Here is a 19,609-nt window from a genome sequence, read left to right on the forward strand (position 1 = left end):
AAATGATGAGGAACAGTTACACAGACCAGGCTTTTATTCCCTGGAATTTAGAAGGGTAAGTTCTGGGTTGAACAAATTTTTCAAATAACTGATAGAATAGATAGAGAGAAACTGTTTTGTTGAATTGTGAGTGGAGGATAAAGAAGCAAAGTCTAAACATTGGAGCCTGAGCCAGACTTTGTACAAGATTTTTTTAAACCCTTAATGGAATGTCTAGATCAGTGATTTTTGTCCTTCACTAATTGCCCTTCAGAAGATGGTGATGAGATACCTCCTGAAACTGCTGCTATCCTTAGGCTGTAAGTAAATCAAAGTCACCAAAGTCCCAGAGGATCATATGACTGCTCTGTCATTAGAATAAAATCATATAGTAGCATAGAATCCTTAATGTGGAAGCAGGCCATTCGGCCCACTGAGTTCACCCTCTGAAGAGCATCCCACCCAGACGCAACCTCTTCCACATTGAATAGAATAGAAATTTATTGTCACATGTACTTTTACATGAAAAATACATTGAAAAGTTTTATAAGTCAGCCCACCACCACACCTATATACAAAGAACAAAGAAAATTTACAGCCCAGGAACAGGTCCTCCAAGCCTGATCCGATCCAAATGTACTGTCTAAACCTGTCACCCAATTCCTAAGCATCTGTATCCCTCTGCTCTCCACCTACTCGTGCATCTGTCCAGACGCATCTTAAGTGAATCCACCGTGCCTGCCTCTACCACCTCTGCTGGCAATGCATTCCCGGCACCCATCATCCTCTTTGTGAAGTACTTACCACCTGTATCCTCCTTAAACTTTTCACCTCTCACCTTGAAAGCGTGACCTCTTGTTATTGAATCCTTCACCCTGGGAAAAAGCTTATCTCTATCTACCCTGTCTATACCCTTCATGATTTTGTAAACCTCAATCAAGTGGGACCTGTTGAGGGTAATCTCAGCCAGTCCAGAATATTGCTGTTGAAAGGGAGTTCCAGGATTTTGATGCAGTGAACTTTAAAAATGTTTCTCCACAGAAAGGGTGATACAAGTTTAGAATTTGTTCCTGCAAATGGTACTAACACCAATTGTTGAATTCATGTTTGATAGTGATAATTTGTTATCCAAAGGATTAATTAAATTTTGGGCAAAAGCAGCTTCATGGAGTTACGTCACAGATTAGTAATGATATCCTTGAGTGGTGGAAAAAGTTTGAGGAGCAAAATGGTATACTTGGGTCTAACCCTATCATATGTTTGTACCTGCGTGTACGATATTTTACCAATTTTTTTTCCCTGAATTAAATGAGCTGCCAGGAAAGTGATAAAGGCTGATACCATCACAATATTTAAAAGACACCTGGGTTGAAAGGAATATGGGCCAAATGCTGGCAGAAGAGACAAGATTAATATAGGTTATCTGGTTGACATGGATGAGTTGGACCACAGGGTCTGTTCGATGCTATATAGCTCAATATCTGTAATAACTCCATGGTCCGCCTTTTGTTTTGGCTTATTGGTGAAAATGGATTGCTGGCATTGATAGCTTAAAGGAATCATGTGGAACAACGATTCTTTTACTCCTTATACATGAAGTAATGCGTCATGATAAACAAAGGTTCTCAAATGCTTATGGGTCTTCTGTGCTAAATTCTGTTATTAAATAAACGAAAATAAAGCCCATCATTATCATCTTAGGAATTAGATTGTAAATATTACAAACCTGATGAGAATTCAACACTACTCATTTCGTAATAAATAGATTCCATCATGTCGATCATTTCTTTTGCAGAAAAAGCAAGTAGGTTAAGCTATATCTACATGTGATTTTCCTTGAGATATTGTGATTTACCAAAGTAGTGTAGTGAGGTTGGTCTGAAAAGAGGCACCTTATCAACAATATGCAGTCAGATATCTTATTGTGAGCTCTGCCAGCACTCGGAATATTATTCAGGTCAAGTCTCATTTGGTTTCACTTTATTCACTGTTGATGCATGAGTGTTCTTGCTCTATCAAATGAGTTCCAGAAAGATTGAAAGTGATTTCTATTCCTTAGACACTTCACTGTTCCATCTGAAGTATAAAAGCATAAATAAGGTTAGAGAAATAAAGTTTGCCACCACCGCGTAGTGATCATACCTAAGAGGTTAATGGGAAAGTCTGTTACAAAATCAGAAATTGAAGTTGAAGTGTTGCAGCTTGGTCAAGAAAACATTTTCTTCAGTTTTGATGAAGGTCAAGCTTAGATACAACCTAGTGTTGTTATATTTCTTCTTGTTAGTCAATCTATTCTTAATTGCTTATTAGGAAGTGTCTAAATCCCCGAATGCTGAGGTTATATGTAGTCTGAATTGTGCAGAAAGTGTGTCAGTATGACTTTTAGCTTGTCTGAAATAATAATATATCTATCCCCTAGCCTAGTTTACTCTGAAAATCTTTTGTATCTCAGTCATAAGCTTTTCCAAGTAAACATAAGTTCTGTCTCTCAGAATCCTCTCCAGGAACGTGCCCAACACTGATGTAAAACTGGTCTGTAATTCCCAAGGTTGTTCCTATTCCTTTTTTGAACAAGGTAATAACATTTGCTACCTTCCAATCATCTGGTACTACTCCAGTGGACAGTGAGGCGCCAAAGGCACAGCTATCTCTTCCCTCCCTTCCTGTAGTAACCTTGGGTATATCCCATCTGGCCCAGGGGACTTATCTATCCTCATGTTTTTCAAAATTTCCAACACATCCTCCTCCTTAATGTCAACCTGTTCAAGCATATCAGCCTGTTTTACGTTGTCCTCACAATCAACAAGGTCCCTCTCACTATTGAATACTGAAGCAAGGTATTCATTGAGGACCTCCCTTACTTCGCCTAACTCCAGGCACAAATTCCCTCCATTATCCCTGATCGGCCCTACTCTCTCTCTGGCCATTTTCTTGTTCCTCACATAAGTGTAGAACGCCTTGGGGTTTTCCTTAATCCTACCTGCCAAAGCTTTCTTTTTTGATTTCTTCTAGCTCTTCAAATCCATTCTTCAGCTCCTTCCTGGCTATCTTGTAACCTTCCAGAGCATTTGCTGATCCTTGCTACCTCACCCTTAAGTAAGCTTCCTTCCTTCCTCTTCACTAGGCGTTTCAGATCTCTTGTCATCCAAGGTTCGTTGACCCTACCAACCCTTCCTTGCCTCAGTGAGACAAACCTATTCAGCAATGGCAGCAAGTGCTCCCTAAACAACCTCAACATTTCTGTCATGCATTTCCCTGAAAATATCTGTTCCCAATTTATGCTCCACAGTTCCTGCCTAATAACAATGTAATTCCCCCTCCCCCGATTAAATACTTTCCCATACCGTCTGCTCTTGTCCCTCTCCATGACTATAGTAAAGTCAGGGAGTTGTGGTCACTATCACCAAAATGCTCTCCCACCAAGAGATCTGACACCTGACCTGGTTCGTTACCAAGCATCAAATCCAATATGGGCTCCCCTCTCGTCAGCCTATCTAAATACTGAGTCAGGAATCATTCTTGGACACACCTGACAAAGTCCAAACTATTTGCACTAATAAGGTTCCACTCATTATTAGGAAAGTTGAAGTCACCCATGACCACACCCTGTTACTTCTGCACCTTTCCAAAATCTGACTCCCAATCACCTCCTCTGTTTCTGTTGCTATTGGGGGTCTATAGAAAACTCCCAAGGAAGTGACTGTTCCTTTCCTGTTTCAGATTCCACCCATAATGACTCAGCAGACAAACCCTCCTCTATGATCTCCCTTTCTGCAGCTGTGATACTATCCCTGATTAGCAATGCCACTCCTCCACCACTTTTACCTTCCTCGCTATTCTTTTTGAAACATCCAAACCTCGGAAAATCCAACAACCGTTCCTACCCCTGTGATATCTAAGTCTCCGTAATACTCTCAACATTGTAGCTCCAAGTACTGATCCATGCTCTAAGTTCATCACCCTTTTTCACTTCTTGCATTAAAATAGACACACTTCAACCCATCGCACTCACTGCAACTTTGCCCTATCAAATGTCTGTCCTTCCCCTCAGACTCTCTACATGCTGTATCTGCCTGTTCACCAGCTACCCCATCTTTTGATCAGTAGCTCCAGTTCCCATTCCCCTGCCAAACTAGTTTACACGCTCCCGAAGAGCTCGAGCAAACCTCCTGCCCAGGATATTGGTGTCCCTCCAGTTCAGGTGCAACCCGTCCTCCTTGAACTAGTCCCATCTTCCCCAGAAGGTATCCCAATGATCCACATATCTGAACCCCCCGCCCCTTACACCAGCCCTGCAGCCACATGTTCAGCTGCAGTCACTCTCTGTTCCTATTCGCACTAGCCTGTGGCACAAGTAGCAATCCTGAGACTATTACTCTGTTCGTCCTGCCTTTTAGCTTCCAACCTAACTCCATATTCACTTTTCAGATCTTCATCCCTTTCCCAAGCTATGTCATTGGTACTGATGTGTACCACAACTTCTGGCTGCTCACCCTCCACCTTAGGATCCTGGAGACTCGATCCGAGACATCCCTGACCCTGGCCCTGAGAGGCAACATACCATCCTGGAGTCTCGTTGGCCTGTCTGTTCTTCCCCATTAACTCTCTTATCACTATAGCTCTTTTGTTGTCCCCCACTTCCCTCTGAGCCACATTCCCTATTTCCTTTCCCTCTCCTGACAGTCACCCAGCTACCTTTATCCTGTAACTTAGGTGTGACTACCTCCCTATAACCCCCAGCCTCCCGAATGATCCAAACTTCATCCACCTCCAGCTCCAGCTCCCTAACGCAGTCTGTGAGGAGCTGGAGTTTGATGTGCTTCTTGCAGGTGAAGTCAGCATGGACAGTCTTGGTGACTCTTACCTCTTGCATCCTGAAAGAGGAGCATACAACTTCCCTAGCTTCCATCCCCTTTGCTCTAAATTGTCAAAAGAGATTTTAAAAAAATACAACCTTACCAACCTTCCAGTCTATTTATGTTAGAAGAGGAGGACGGGTGGGAGACACTACACGTATAGTGTTTTAGGTTCAGCCACTGCCTGAATATATTAGGTCACTTAGCCAGCAGTCTCTGTATCTGCTTCTGCTCCGTTCAGCCTTCGCTCTGCTGATTCACGGGCTAAGTATTTTATATTAGATATATTCCCGGCTGCCCCCTGGCTTGTGCTTTCTGGATACCCGCTGCTGAAATGGAGGATTCATGAGATAAGTATTTTATATTCAAACTTACCTTGCTGGCAGGCCCCTGGACGACAGCCATTCTTCTGCAAATGAAAGATCAGTAACCTACGAGTTTAAACTATAGACTAGGCTGATACATTGTCTTCAATGTTTGAGAATGCTGGGGTCACACAGATTAAACAAAATCAGTAGAGTACAAAAAAAAATTGTCCATTTTCACACACTATATTTCACCCTCTTGATGTTTGTGCTCATTAAATTGTGCTATGTTAGAGCCTGTGATCCTTTTCACTTTGGACATATAGTTTCAAGATTTTTTCATGTTCATGAGATGTTTCTGCATTGATTTCACTGGCATTCTTTTGGGCAAAGTCATTCACTAGCAGAGGATGATACATTTCATAAAATATATTATATGCTCTGAATGTGTTTTTAAATGTACCAGGTAGAGCTATGAATCTCTTTTTTTTTTGATTGAATTTTCAAGTGGCTTGGAAACTGAATTTAATGGTGGTTAAGCGATAATATTTCATATGGAAAAGCAGTGTGACCCATTTCTCTTCTCAAAATGCAAATAGATTTAATGTGAAAAAGCTCCAAAAGACAGCCTTATTGCATTTCATATTCAGTTATGTAAGGGCATGGTATTGGATAGCCTAGCCTTGTTGGCATAGAACACTCAAGTAATTTGATGTTGTTATACTGATTCTTTGAAAAATTGTTTTTAATAAATGGAAATCTGCTGTCTGTACTAAATTATGATGAATTTTTGGCAAGTGCTTTTTGGAATTATTATTTGATATGTAAAACAATATGAAACTTGCTTTAACAGTTTTGGTTATTTGATGCTGTTCCTGTCTTTCAGCAGCTTTAGTAGAGGTTGCCAAAGATAAATTGGATGAATTTATATTCCTAGCACAGATATTCAATAACCGAGGGAACTCATCAGGAATTATGGATATGGGGATCAGAAAGCTTCACAAGATTCTCCATCTATTAATGCAAAGCTTGCTGACCTCTGCGCTCAAATTCTCATAGACAGCAGAAATGTAAACTGATAAACAAATTACCTGCATAAATGGACCTTTTCCCACTGTGATCTACAAGCTGCTTCCAGTCTTTCTTTTTGCCAATGTCTATTCGAATAATTTGTTTGTGGTATTCAGTTTATTTTTCAAGTCCAAATTATTTTCAAGAGTTATGTGAGGTCAAATGATTACATATTAAATCAGTTACTATCTTGATTTGTAGACAACTAGCAACCTAATGTACAATATACATATTAGCCCAGATTTTCCAGTCAATGGATAGTCAGAAATTGAGCACACACCTGAGTTGTTAGACCTCTCAGAAGTCCTGACATGCCAATGATTTGGTTATTGCCTGAAAGACCATGCCTATCCAGGGCTTTTTGAGACCACCACGGCTCCTACCATCACCCACACAATCGAAGCCTGAGGTGTCTCAGATTCAATAATAAATGCTCAGTAAGAATCTCCTACAACTCTACCTGGAGCCTCATAACAGTGTAAGCGCAGCATTACCAATGGTCAAAAAGGTCATGGTGGCATTGAAATTTTATGTGCCCAAGTATTTCCAGGCAGGAGCCTTTGAGGTACATTGGCATCCACAAGGTACACTACATGGTGGCACAGTGGTTAGCACTGCTGCCTCACAGCGCCAAAGACCCGGGTTCAATTCCCGCCTCAGGCGACTGACTGTGTGGAGTTTGCACATTCTCCCCGTGTCTGCGCGGGTTTCCTCCGGGTGCTCCGGTTTCCTCCCACAGTCCAAAAATGTGCAGGTCAGGTGAATTGGCCATGCTAAATTGCCCATAGTGTTCGGTGCAGGGGTAAATGTAGGGTCTGGGTGAGTTGCGCTTCGGTGGGTCGGTGTGGACTTGTTGGGCCGAAGGGCCTGTTTCCACATTATAAGTAATCTAATCTAATCTAAAAAAAACTACTTGCTGCAATGACTTATCAGCTTTCCAATTCCAAAATACAAATTCCAATCTCTTTTCAGTTAAGAAAAACTGTGAATATCTGTGGATAATCTCACATTTTGCCACATTATGCTCCAATTGTCAGATTCTTTCTCACTCACTATGCCTGTCCAAATCCTCCCGCAACTATTTAATGGTTTCTTTGCAGCACACATTCAAGCTTAATTTTATATCATCTGCAAATTTGGAAATATTAGATTGCATTCACATCCAAATCATTGTATTGTGAACAGCTGAGACCCCAAGTACTGATGCTTGCACTTACCAGCTAATCATGACCTGCCAATGTCAGAATGGCTCGTTTATTTCCACACTCTCTTTTCTGAATGTTAGCCAATCCTTACTCTTGCTAATGCATAATCTGTCACCTATCCAATATGTTTTAATTTTTGTAGTCAACCTCCTGTGGATGACCTTATCAAAAGCCTTTTAACAATCCAAGTATATTAGGTTCATGACTCCCCTTTATCAATTTTATGAATAACATCCTCAAAAAACTCTGCCAAGTTTGTCAAACGTTATTTCCCATTTGCAAATTCATACTGACTGTGCCCAACTAGGTTGTTTTTGTACAAGTGACCCTCTAACATGCTCTGTATATTAGATTCTAGCAGTTTTCCTCATGTTGTGTAAGGCAAACAGATCTCTAGTTCTCTTTGCTCCTTTTTGTTTCAGATTACTTACAGTGTGGAAACAGGCCCTTTGGCCCAACAAGTCCACACCGACCCACCGAAGCGCAACCCACCCATACCCCTACATTTACCCCTTCAACTAACACTACGGGCAATTTAGCATGGCCAATTCACCTGACCTGCACATCTTTGGACTGTGGGAGGAAACCGGAGCACCCGGAGGAAACCCATGCAGACACGTAGTGCTAACTTCCAATCTGCATTAACTACCGCTATAATCATCTCTTTCAATTCTCTGGGATGTAGACTATAAGTCTTGGTGAATCGACAACTTTCAGCTCCATTAATTTGTCTAATACAGCCTTCTTACCAATGCTAATTTCCTTAAACTCCTCATTCTCCCTCATCAATTTAAGACTAATTCTGGGAGATTTCTGATGTCTTCCTCAGTGAAAGCAGACACTCCACTACCATTTCTCTATTCCCCATTATAAATTCTGCTGATTGTGCTTATAATGTTCCTACATGCATTTCAGCCAAATAATTCTTTTTCTCTCTTTTTTAGAAACTTTTGCCGTCAGTTTTTTTTTTGCCAGATTACTTCATATTCTGTTCTTCCTTTCCTCATAAGTTTCTTTGTCCTCCTTTGCTGTATTTTTAAAAGTTCCCAAACCTCTGATTTATTACCATTTCTGATTCCATTTTATTAGCCTTTTCTTTAAGTTTAATGCAATCTTGAACTTCCTTTGTCAGCCATGGTTCAGTGACTTACAGTTTTTGAATGTTGAAAGAATGTACAGTTGCTGTGCATCATTGTTACATGTATTGTCTATGTCTTTTAATATATTTTCTCAATCAATCTCAAATTGTCAATTTATCCTTCATGCTGTTGTCATTTCCCTTATTCAAATTTAGTATCCTTGCTTCAGAGTCAATCGGGCTGCACGGTGGCATGGGTGGCACGGTGGCATAGTGGTTAGCACTGTTGCCTCACAGCACCAGAGACCCGGGTTCAATTCCTACCTCAGACTGTGTGGAGTTTGCACATTCTCCCTGTGTCTGCATGGGTTTCCGCTGAGTGCTCCGGTTTCCTCCCACAGTCCAAAAATGTGCAGGTTCGGTGAATTGGCCATGCTAAATTGCCCATAGTGTGAAGTGAATGGGTGAAATGTAGGGGAATGGGTCTGGGTGGGTTGCGCTTTGGGGGTCGGTATGGACTTGTTGGGCCGAAGGGCCTGTTTTCACACTGTAAGTAATCTAAAATCTAATCTACATCACTTTCAAACATGTAAAATTCTATCACATTGTAGTCACTCACCCTTGGAAGTTCTTTTACAACAATATTGTGAATAAGCTCTCTATCATTACATAATACTGGATCCAATATAACCTCTCTTCTTGTCAGCTTTTCAATATTCTACTCTAGAAAATAATCCCTAACGTACTGAAACTCATACTCCAAGCAGTTGGTTTGCCCCGTCTATATGCAGATTGAAGTGACCCAGGATTACTTTATTACCCATATTACATGCTTGTCTCATCACCTGATTTTTACTATCCCTGTTATTGTCATTATTATTTTGTGGCTCATAAGCAAATATTCACCAACCTTCTTGTGAATATTCCACGCATTCAGTTAGAGTCCCATTAACTTTGTATTTTTTGGACATCATTCCACATCAAAGCACTTGATGCTTAGCATCTTGTTCTCCTGTCTTTTAGTCTCACTAGCAGCTTTCTTTTAAACTTCCTTTTACCAGCTTTACTTCCTTCCAATGTGAATCACCCCTATATTACTGGACAAGCTAGTTTGAACCCACCTCAACAGCAAATCACCCTGTGATTACTACCTATCCCAGTGCTGTTAAATGTCCAGCTTGTACAGTCTCATCAATCCCAGACATATCCCAAAGCTTCAGAATCTGATACCTTCATTCCCACACTGGTTGTCCAGCCTGTTATTCAATTTATCGGTCCTCCAGTTCTCATGTTAAGTAGCATGTGGGAATGGAATGTATTCTTGAGATTATTGCGCTTGAGCCCCTGGTTTTCAATTTTATTACTATTTTCCTGAAATATTGAGTAGCTTAATGTGACCTCCAGATGTGAAGTGTCAAAATAAACAGGCATATCCCCGACCTGCATTTCTGCAATGGTGGCAGCACCATACCTCCTCTCAGACCTCAAACTTAGAAAGGGAAAATCCATTCTTACAGCGATACAAAAGTGGAAGGGTTTACAGTAAAACAGAGTGACTATCTTCTTTAAAAATACACACAAAACATTACATTTCCAATTAAATAATTCGGCAATGAAAGTAAGCATCGCACAAATAAATAGAAAATAAAAACGTAATGATTGTGCTTCCAATAAAGCATTGTTATGGCACCACAAGATAATGCCATTCAGCTCTTACAATTGACTATTTTGTGTACAAATCTGTGTCTGAGCATGCGGGCATAGCATGTCACGATTCCTAAGTTGATTGTCATCTGCCCCACAATACTAAATGGTGGTTAGTACTGTGGATAATCTTTTTTTTCAACAATCAAAACCGAAATTTAAGCATAATATCAGATTTACCACAGTTTACAAAGATGCTCATTCCTTTCCCAGGCAGCAAACTAATTTTACCTCCAACATCAGCATTTCTTCAAGCTTTATATGTGTATAGATATATACATATATAGAATCATAGGATGAAACAGCACAGAAGTTGTCTTTCTGTCATTGAGTCTGGAGAACCTCTTCCAAAGAGTAAATTCAGTTATATCTATTTCCTAGCTTTTCCTCACGTGCTTGCACTTTTATTTTTAAATATTTATTCAGTTTCCTTCCGAAATATATCATTGAATCTGCTTTTACCCAGCAGTGCTTTCTAAATCTTAACTCGTTTTCTTCATGTCATTTTGGTTCTTTAAGCAATGAATGTAAATCTGTACCCTGTGGTTATCAAATCTTAATTCATAAAGATGTGTTTCTCTTTATTCACTCAATTTATGTCTTTCATGATTTTAAACACCTTTTCAAATTTCCTATCAGCATCCATTGCTCTAAGGCAAACAATCCCAGCTTCTCCAGTTTACCTGCAGAATTGCAAAGCAGTCTGATCAATTTATTCAATACCAGGTTTCTAGATTTTTTTACATCCTTCCTAAAAGGATGATGTTCTCTTGGGACTGAGCTAATGCTTTATTTAGGTTAAGCATAACTACTTGATTTTTGTACCGATACCTTTGTTTATGAAACCCAAATTGCTTACATTGTATTAATGTTTTTTAAACACAAAACGCCAAGGACTCCGAAATATCTCTGTGCTTTTTCCATTTAAAATTTTACCCCTGATAGTAGTATCACTGTTAATTCAGTCTACCATAATGCATCACACTTTTCAATGTTAAATTCAATCTGTCACATCTACACCCATTCCTTTGACTTTTGTCTGGCCTCTTGAAACCTGTTATTGACTTCTGTGATCTTGTAAATAGTGAAGAATTGTCAGAGCAAAGAAGAATGCCATTTGACTTGATTTGGAGATGCTGGTGTTGGACTGTAGTGTACAAAGTTAAAAATCACTCAACATCAGGTTATCGTCCAACAGGTTTAATTGGAAGCACTAGCTTTCGGAGCATCGCTCTTTCAGCAGGTGGTTTTCATGTCACAACCACCTGATGAAGAAGTGGCGCTCTGAAAGCTAGTGCTTCCAATTAAACCTGTTGGACTATAATCTGGTGTAGTGATTTTTAACTAGCCATTTGACCTGTTATTATTATTGTTGCACCAACTCCTCATAGGAGCAATAGTGCCATTCCCTTGTCCTCTCCCTATAGCACTGCATATTCTCCTCTTTTCAGGTAACAATCTAAATTTCCTCTTGAATACATCGATTGAAACTCTCTCCACCATCCATAGATGCATTTGGTTAGCTGCATCACTCCAGATAACAATGAATTTGTCATGTTCATCAAAGAAAATCTGCTAATCTATTTTAAGTAATTCTACTCAAAGCATTATGTATGTTGCGAAGGTGATCTGGTACCACCTGAATTTAACACCACCTTTTTAGTTAAATCATTGGACTTTTGAACATATTTTTTGCGGTTTATTTAGTTAAGTGGATTGGATGGCCTCCTTCCATACTGTAAATTACTCAATGGCATTTTGGGGGCAGGGTAATGAGAAAATGTTTATTATTTTTATGTATTTATTTCAGTAGTGTTTTTATTCTTTCCCATTTGATATTGGAGGAGAATACCTGAATTCAACCATGTGTAAATGAAAAATAATTTTGGACAAAAAATGTATTTTAAAAAATATAAAAAATAGGAGCATCTGTAATTACTATATTTGACTATACAGGCTCTATTTAGGTCATGATTGCAAACTGTATAGGAAGTAAGTGCCATTTTATATATGAAAATCATTGAAAACATTGTAAAAATTTGTTTTGGTGATTAAAATGTTACATACTGTAATTCGGTAACACAACTCCAAACTGTATGTCAGAACATTTCTGGTGAAAGGAAGTTCACAGGCTTGGATGCATCTGTAGAGAGAGAAACCGAGCCAGTGTTCCAAATTCAGAAGAAGATCTGTATATTATACTCAAAGAGTTGGTTGTTTCCTCTCCTTGCAGATGTATTAGGCCTGCTGACTTTATTAAACAGTCTGCATGAGCATTTCCAGTACCTAGCTTTTGATTTTTACAGTTAATGAAGTCGCACTGTCAAAGATGACAGACTTTTAACAATTTGGAGAAAGATTGTTAGTTCAGTAACCAAAATTGTAATAACTCTGTTCATCCAGGAAGGGGTTTTTATCTTGTTTTCAATACTGTTAGTAATCAAACCATTGATTTTTCAAAATGTACTTATAGACATTCCATACGAAATGATTGATCCATAATGCGCGAGTGCAACTGTTGCTTTAATGAGTGAATGAGTGATTGCAGTTTAAAATATACAAGCAGCTGTTCCATTCCAATTTATAGTAATACTCCACTAGATATACACTCACGTTTCGTGAAAATATTATAAATTGTTGGTTTACGAAGACATTATTTTCCCTATTAAACATGACAATGAAGAGCACAAGCCTACCACTGTTTTTCTAAATGTGCCAGATGTGTTTTAAAGGGCATAATTGAAACTAATTGTCACATTATCTATTGTATAAATTGTGCTTCACATGTGCCTGAAGAAAATAATTGCGTAAAAGCAATGTGAGAATAATCATTACTTTTTCTTTGATCGGAAATAGTTTTCGATTTAATTTTTCATTTTAAATGTAATTTTCGTGATAAATAATGCATTGCAATTTGCATCACTTGGATTTTAAGTGTAAAGCCTCAATATTTAAAATTAGCTCATGTTCATAATCGATTGGAAATCTGAATAAAAAGTCTCAAATATTTCCCCATAGAATTTCTCAGCCAGCAAAACACTAATAGTGTGCTACCTGTGCTTTATCCTGCTGCACTGTTGAAAAGTTCTATCTTTTGGCTTCACAGATCAATGTAAAACATCTCATGACACTATTTCATAAAGGAGTAGCATAGCTATTTATTCCCAGTGTCCTGGCCATTGGTTATCCCTCGATCAATATCACATGCAAAATAAAAACTGTTCATTATCACATTGCTGCTTAAGGGATTTTGTCGTGCAGAGATTGGCTGCTGCATTTAATTTATTACTAGAGAGGTTTGGCATATATTCTCCTCCCAAAAGTGGCAGCTTGTGCTTTGAGTAGATTGCTACCATGAATCCTTCTTTCTATTCTTAAAATAAAATTTAAACAAGTTAGACAGTCCCTGATGACATCACTCCTCTTTCCTCAATATTTTTGACATGGAGGTGCCAGTGTTGGACGAGGGGTGGACAAAGTTAAAAATCACCCAAAACCAGGTTATTGTCCAACAGACTTATTTGGAAGTACAAGCTTTCCACCTCAATAGCTGCCTGACAAAGGTGCAGCACTCCGAAAACTTGTACTTCCACATAAATCTATTGGACTATAACCTGGTGTTGTGTGTTTTTTAACTTTCTCAATATTTTTGATCAACCTGTTCAGGATCCTCTAGAGCAGGACTTTTTTTTTATTTGTTCATTAGGATGTGGGCATCACTGGTTTAGCCAGTATTTATTGCCCATTCTTAATTTCCCAAAGAACAATTCATATTTAATCACATTGCTGTAGGTCTGGAGTCGCACTTAGGCCAGACCACATAAAGATGGCAGATTTTCTTCCCGATAGGGCATTATTGAACATGGAATTCGAATTTCAGCATTGGCCATGGTGGAATTTGAACCTGTGTTCTCAGAACATTCACCTGAGGTTTTGGATTATTAGTCCTGTGACCGTACCACTACACCAATGCCTCTCCAGAACTGTGCCACAATCCTCTCCAATCCTTGTTTCTAAATATTTTCTAGTTTAACCTCTTCAGAGATGTTATTGCACCGTTTTGGAGCAAGTAGGACTTGAACCCAGGCCTCCTGGCTCAGTGGTAGAGTAATTACCACCGTGTCACAAGTGCTGTAATCAGCAGTGACTGTAGGAATTAGACACTATTGAGTCTAAATGTAAAGTGGCATTAGCTTTAACAACAAGATATAGTTTATTCCATGATCGCAATTAGAACCATTCACATCGACTAGCGAGGCATAATTACAGAGTTAGTTAAGACCCTGGGAAGATGCGCCTATCTCCAGCAGGATCTCATTTTTTTTTCCATTTAATCTGTGTGACATCACCAGCTTGGGCAGTTTCAAATCTTTCAAACCATAACTATACAACAGAGTTGCAATTAAAACTGACTTCATTGACTGTAAAGTGCTTTGAGATATCAAGTGGTCATGCAAAGCACAATATATATCAAGGCTTTTTTTGCTCCAAAAATGTCTCTTGGTTGTTCCATATAACTAGCTGTAATTCAATGGTTCATTTTAAGTGATCAGTTTTGAGACATTTAAGTATAAAACGAGACATTTCTATTTCAAAATAAGTTTTTTTTAGTCTGCATGTGAAGCTCCTTTGCAGGTAGATGTCTAACTAGTATTGAAATTTGCACTGCTGATGTTTGCATTACTTAAACATCTGATAATCCAGTTCTTAAAAGGGTCACTGGATTCGAAACATGAACACTGCTTTCTTTTTATTCGTGCTGAAAGACCTGCTGAGTTTCTTCAGCATTTTGTTAATTTGTTTCAGACTTCCAGCATCCATAGTTTTTTGTTTTATTTATTTGATAATCTTTGATAAGCAATATAAAATACTTAATTTGTTTTCACTAAATTTCAAGGAGGTTAAAAGTAAAGTGCTTGGTGTCTCTTTTAAACAGGGCTGTTTATTCTGTTCCCCATCTGCCTCTGACCAAATTGTGCAGCGTGACACAAAGCAGCTAGTATAAGATGATGATATAATCTCTGTACTCTCGTGACTTTTAGCAATCAATGATGATTAAAATGTTGTCTTGAAATTTGTCATGGAAATGCATTTTTATACAATAATTGCAGATAGTTGGATAATTGCTAAAACTATGCCTTTATCACATAATTTAATTATCAAAGCACTTGCATGCAGGTTTTGTATGTCATTTAATTGTCTTTTGCTGCAGTGAATGAACAGCCAGAATTCAAGTGAGAATAACAGAGGTATAAGCATTAGCCAGAAATATAACCACTTGTGTTTATATTAAAAGATGTTTTAATATACTGGAGGGGAATATTTATAAGTGCAGTGACATGCTTGCATTTATGGAAATATGAAATATGGGTCGTTTCTTTAATGCAAATTTGCTATAACACGATTGACGAATTGGGGACACTGTTTCTAAAACGCAAAGTTTTAAAGTGTTTATTGGTTATAACACAATTCTGGCCACATTAGTTTCAATGATGCTGCTATTACACGATTTTCTTATAACATGGGATTGCAAGAGAACGGAACTTTCGAGTTATAGTAGAACTGACTGTAGATCAATCAGTATCAATAAGCTAGAACTTTGCACTTTATTAAAGCTGTATTTTTATTTGTCTTTTCCATCATTTGCAGATGTTTGTTTAAATATGTAATCACATACTGTAACAGTTGTGTTGTGATTTGTTACATGTTAGCATTATTGGTAGTTCAGCTCAAGATAGTGAATTTGGAGCCCCTTGTGAATGCAGTCTAAATTCTGAGAAGGCATGACAGCTTTTGACTTAGTTCATCTCAATTCCCATGGAAACAGAGTACAGGAGTAAAACAATCTCTGATTGTTTTGAATCTGTCAAAATGGTCTTCTGTAACTGTTATTAAAGATTGTATTAACAGTACCAGAAATTATTGTATTGTGCTGAAGGCACAATGAGCTTCATGAAGTTGTCTAGCTCTCTGTTAGCATTGTCACCTAGAAAGATAAAGGCAGCAGGTGTATGGTAGCACTACCATATACAAGTTTCCCTTCAACCACACACCATCCTGACTAGAACGATACTGTTGTTCCTTCATTTGTCACTACATCAACATCATGGAACTGCCTTCCTTATGGAACCGTGAGTGCACTTGCACCAGATGGCCTAGAACAGTTCAATAACATGGCTCACCCAGCCTGTTAAGGGAAATTGCCAGTGATGTCTGTAACCCATAGCAGAATTTTAAAGAAACCCTCTTAAAGAAGAATTTTCTCCCATCTCTGTCTTAAATTTGGAGACTCCTTATTTGTGAGCTGTTAACTAGTTTTTGACACCTCTATAAAGAAAACATTATCTCAGCATCTACTCTGCCAGCTCCCAAGAGTCCTTTATATTTTGATAGTATCACCTATCCTTCTTCCTAAGCTTTGGAGAATATAGGTTCGTGCTGCGCAACCTTCCCTTCTGAAGGCGGTCCCTTTATCTGAAGAAGCAGGCTATTTAATTTTCTCTAAATGGTTCCCAATGAATCTACAAAAAACCTATTCAAAAAATGCTGGGTGTGGTCTCAGCAATGCACTGTGTAGCAAGACTTCCCTCCTTATTTACTTCATCCCCCTTATAATATGCCTCTTGAAATGATGAAAATATAGCAAAATATTGCTGAGAAGCTGAAGAGAAACAAAATGCTTGAAATACTTGGCAGTCTGGCGGCACTTGCGAAGACAGAAATAGAGTTAATGCTTGAAGTTGACTGTGATTCTTGAAATACTTAACAATTTAAAATTCAGTTGCAGTCAAGACTAAAGCTGGTAAAGTACTGAACCAATTGTTCTTTGTCAACTCCTCAGATTCAGAAATCCCGGAACAAACAGCTACGTGAATTGTTCCCAGATGGGTTTGGCATTCATCATGCTGGAATGTTACGTCAGGACCGGACTTTGGTTGAAAACTGCTTTTCACGTGGACACATAAAAGTATTGGTGTGCACAGCTACATTGGCCTGGGGTGTCAATCTTCCTGCACATGCTGTCATCATCAAGGTAAGTTACTGAGAACCAATTCCTATTTGGTTATATTAAAACATTGTCATTAAGAAATCTAATACAAGTTTCTGATTTTAAGTTCTTAAATTAAATGGTTTATTTCTGTTATTCAGCGTAGAATTCTTGCTGATGATTAGTGAGGGTTTAAAATGTTTAGTAGTGCCAGGCAGGATGTTCTGCTCAAAGTGCGAGTGTGTGGACAGGCATGCATTCACTGGTTCATAAGGGCTTTTAGCATCAAGGTGAAAGTGTGTTCTGTCTCTACGATTGCCTCATCTTGCAGCTCCATCATACAGAGTGTAGTATTGTCAACCAGGATTTGTTTCCACAATTGTCCTTGCTGAACATTCCATGCTGGCCTCTCTCAGCTGGCCTTTGACAATATGAGCCTTGTCATTGGGCTAATCGGCTCATCTTGCTGCTCCTCATTCTTGGTTTCTTGAGCACCCTAGGCCTGTTTGTGCCTGCTGTGGCAGAAGCAGTTGGTGATTGTGACTTCTGTTACCATATTCCATATCTTTATCTCTCATATTTATCTGGCTGAATCCGCAAAGGCCGTGGAGATGCTCTGGGAGTATACACTGCAGAATGAGAATGATGCTTGACTGCACTGACAATATGGCAGACTCTCTCCAAGAAGAACAAAGAAAATTTATAGCCCAGGAACAAGCCCTTCAGCCCTCCAAGCCTGAGTTAATCCAAATCTACTGTCTAAACCTGTCACCCAATTCCTAAGCATCTGTATCCCTCTGCTCCCCACCTACTCGTGCATCTGTCCAGACGCATCTTCAATGGATCTACCATGCCTGTTTTGTACTTTTCCGAAGGCTGAGCAGAAAAATATTGCTGAACTTTTCCAGAGTTGGTGTGGAAGGAGTGGCCCAGTAGTATTATCATTCGACTATTAATCCAGAAACTCAGCAAATGTTCTGTGGACCCAGACATTAATCCCAACACGGCAGAATCTCAAATTCAATTTTTTTTAAAATTTGCAAGTAAGAATCTCCTGATGACAATGAGACCATTTGGTTCATTAATGTCCTTCTGGGAAGGAAATCTGCCACCCTCACCAGGTCTGGCCTACATGTTAGACCCACAGCAATGGGGTTGAACTCAGCTGTCCTCTGGCACTCAGTTATAGCTCAATTGCTATAAAGTCTCAACAAAAAAAGGGAACTGGAAGGACAACCTGGCATTGACTAGGCACCAGAAACGGCAAAAACAAACACAGCCATGAGGACTCTGCTAGGTCCTCCTTACTAATATCTGGTGGCTGGTGCCAAATTAGGAGAACTGTCTGACAGACTCATCAAGTGACAGCCTGACAGTCATGTTCACAGAATCATACCTTACAGGCAATGTCCCAGACACCACTGTCACCATCCTTACATATGTCCTGTCCTACTGGCACACAGATCTAGAGTAATCAATACCTCTCAATGTTGAACAACACAAGGAGGAGGGACTGAGGGTGGCAAGAGCATAAAATGTTTCAATGTCCACCACCAAGAATGGCTGCAGTACTACTGAGTGCAGTTTTCACATTGATTCTGTTACTGTAATATTGACATTGAGTGTACCCATTGGCAAATCAGGTTACACAGTGGCATCTTTGGTGATCTCAAAGCTCCAATTAATGCAAATTCGTGGGCAGGACACCTGAAATTCAAGTTATGATAATTTAATATAATAAATTTCAGCCATATTTTGAGAAAGCTGAAATAAGTGAGACTATTTTGCTTAAAAGGAAGTTTCATTCAATTCTGTTTTTGTAATCAATTCCTTTCAATGATTGACATGACAAAGTCTACCCACTTGCATCCATGACAACAGTCATGTTTGCCAATCTGCTACTGTGACACTCAGCATGATTAGCTCACCTGCAGAGCCAGCTATTCCTGACAAGACCGTAAGACAGAGGAGCAGAAGTGGTCCATTCAGTGCATCAATCGTAATCTGCTATTCAATGAGATCATGGTTGATCTGAAACTCCTCAACTTCATTTTCCTGTTTTTTCCCATAACCTTTTATTCCTTTAATGAATTAAAAAGTCCTGTATATCTCAGCTTCAAATACACTTAATGACCCAGCTTCAATAACCCTGTATAGAACTCTGAAGCATTCCACGGATTCACCACATTTTTGAGAAAATATATTTAAGGCAGAAATGAAGAAGAATTTGTGACTCCTTATCTGAGACTATGTCCTCGAGACCTAGACCCTCCCACCTTTCTACCTCGACATGAATTTTGTACATTTCTATAAGGTTACCTCTCATTCATTAATATTCCAATGAGTACATTGGAATCTGCTCAATCTCTCTTCACAAGATAGACCTTTCATACTGGCTGAATCTCTGCCTTCTCTGCTAAATC

General features: G+C 39.0%; 1 protein-coding gene across 3 annotated transcripts in view; it reads left to right on the forward strand.

Moving 5' to 3' along the window:
• Positions 1-19,609, forward strand: part of ascc3 (activating signal cointegrator 1 complex subunit 3) — a 550,255-nt gene that overhangs the window by 288,295 nt on the left and 242,351 nt on the right. For all 3 annotated transcript variants that reach the window (XM_072553139.1, XM_072553156.1, XM_072553148.1), the window contains exon 15: positions 17,040-17,231. In XM_072553139.1, coding sequence (XP_072409240.1) covers positions 17,040-17,231 — 192 coding nt within the window. The remainder of the gene's footprint in view (positions 1-17,039; positions 17,232-19,609) is intronic.

Source organism: Chiloscyllium punctatum, chromosome 3 (assembly GCF_047496795.1).
Source record: "Chiloscyllium punctatum isolate Juve2018m chromosome 3, sChiPun1.3, whole genome shotgun sequence".
NCBI classification, from domain to species: domain Eukaryota; kingdom Metazoa; phylum Chordata; class Chondrichthyes; order Orectolobiformes; family Hemiscylliidae; genus Chiloscyllium; species Chiloscyllium punctatum.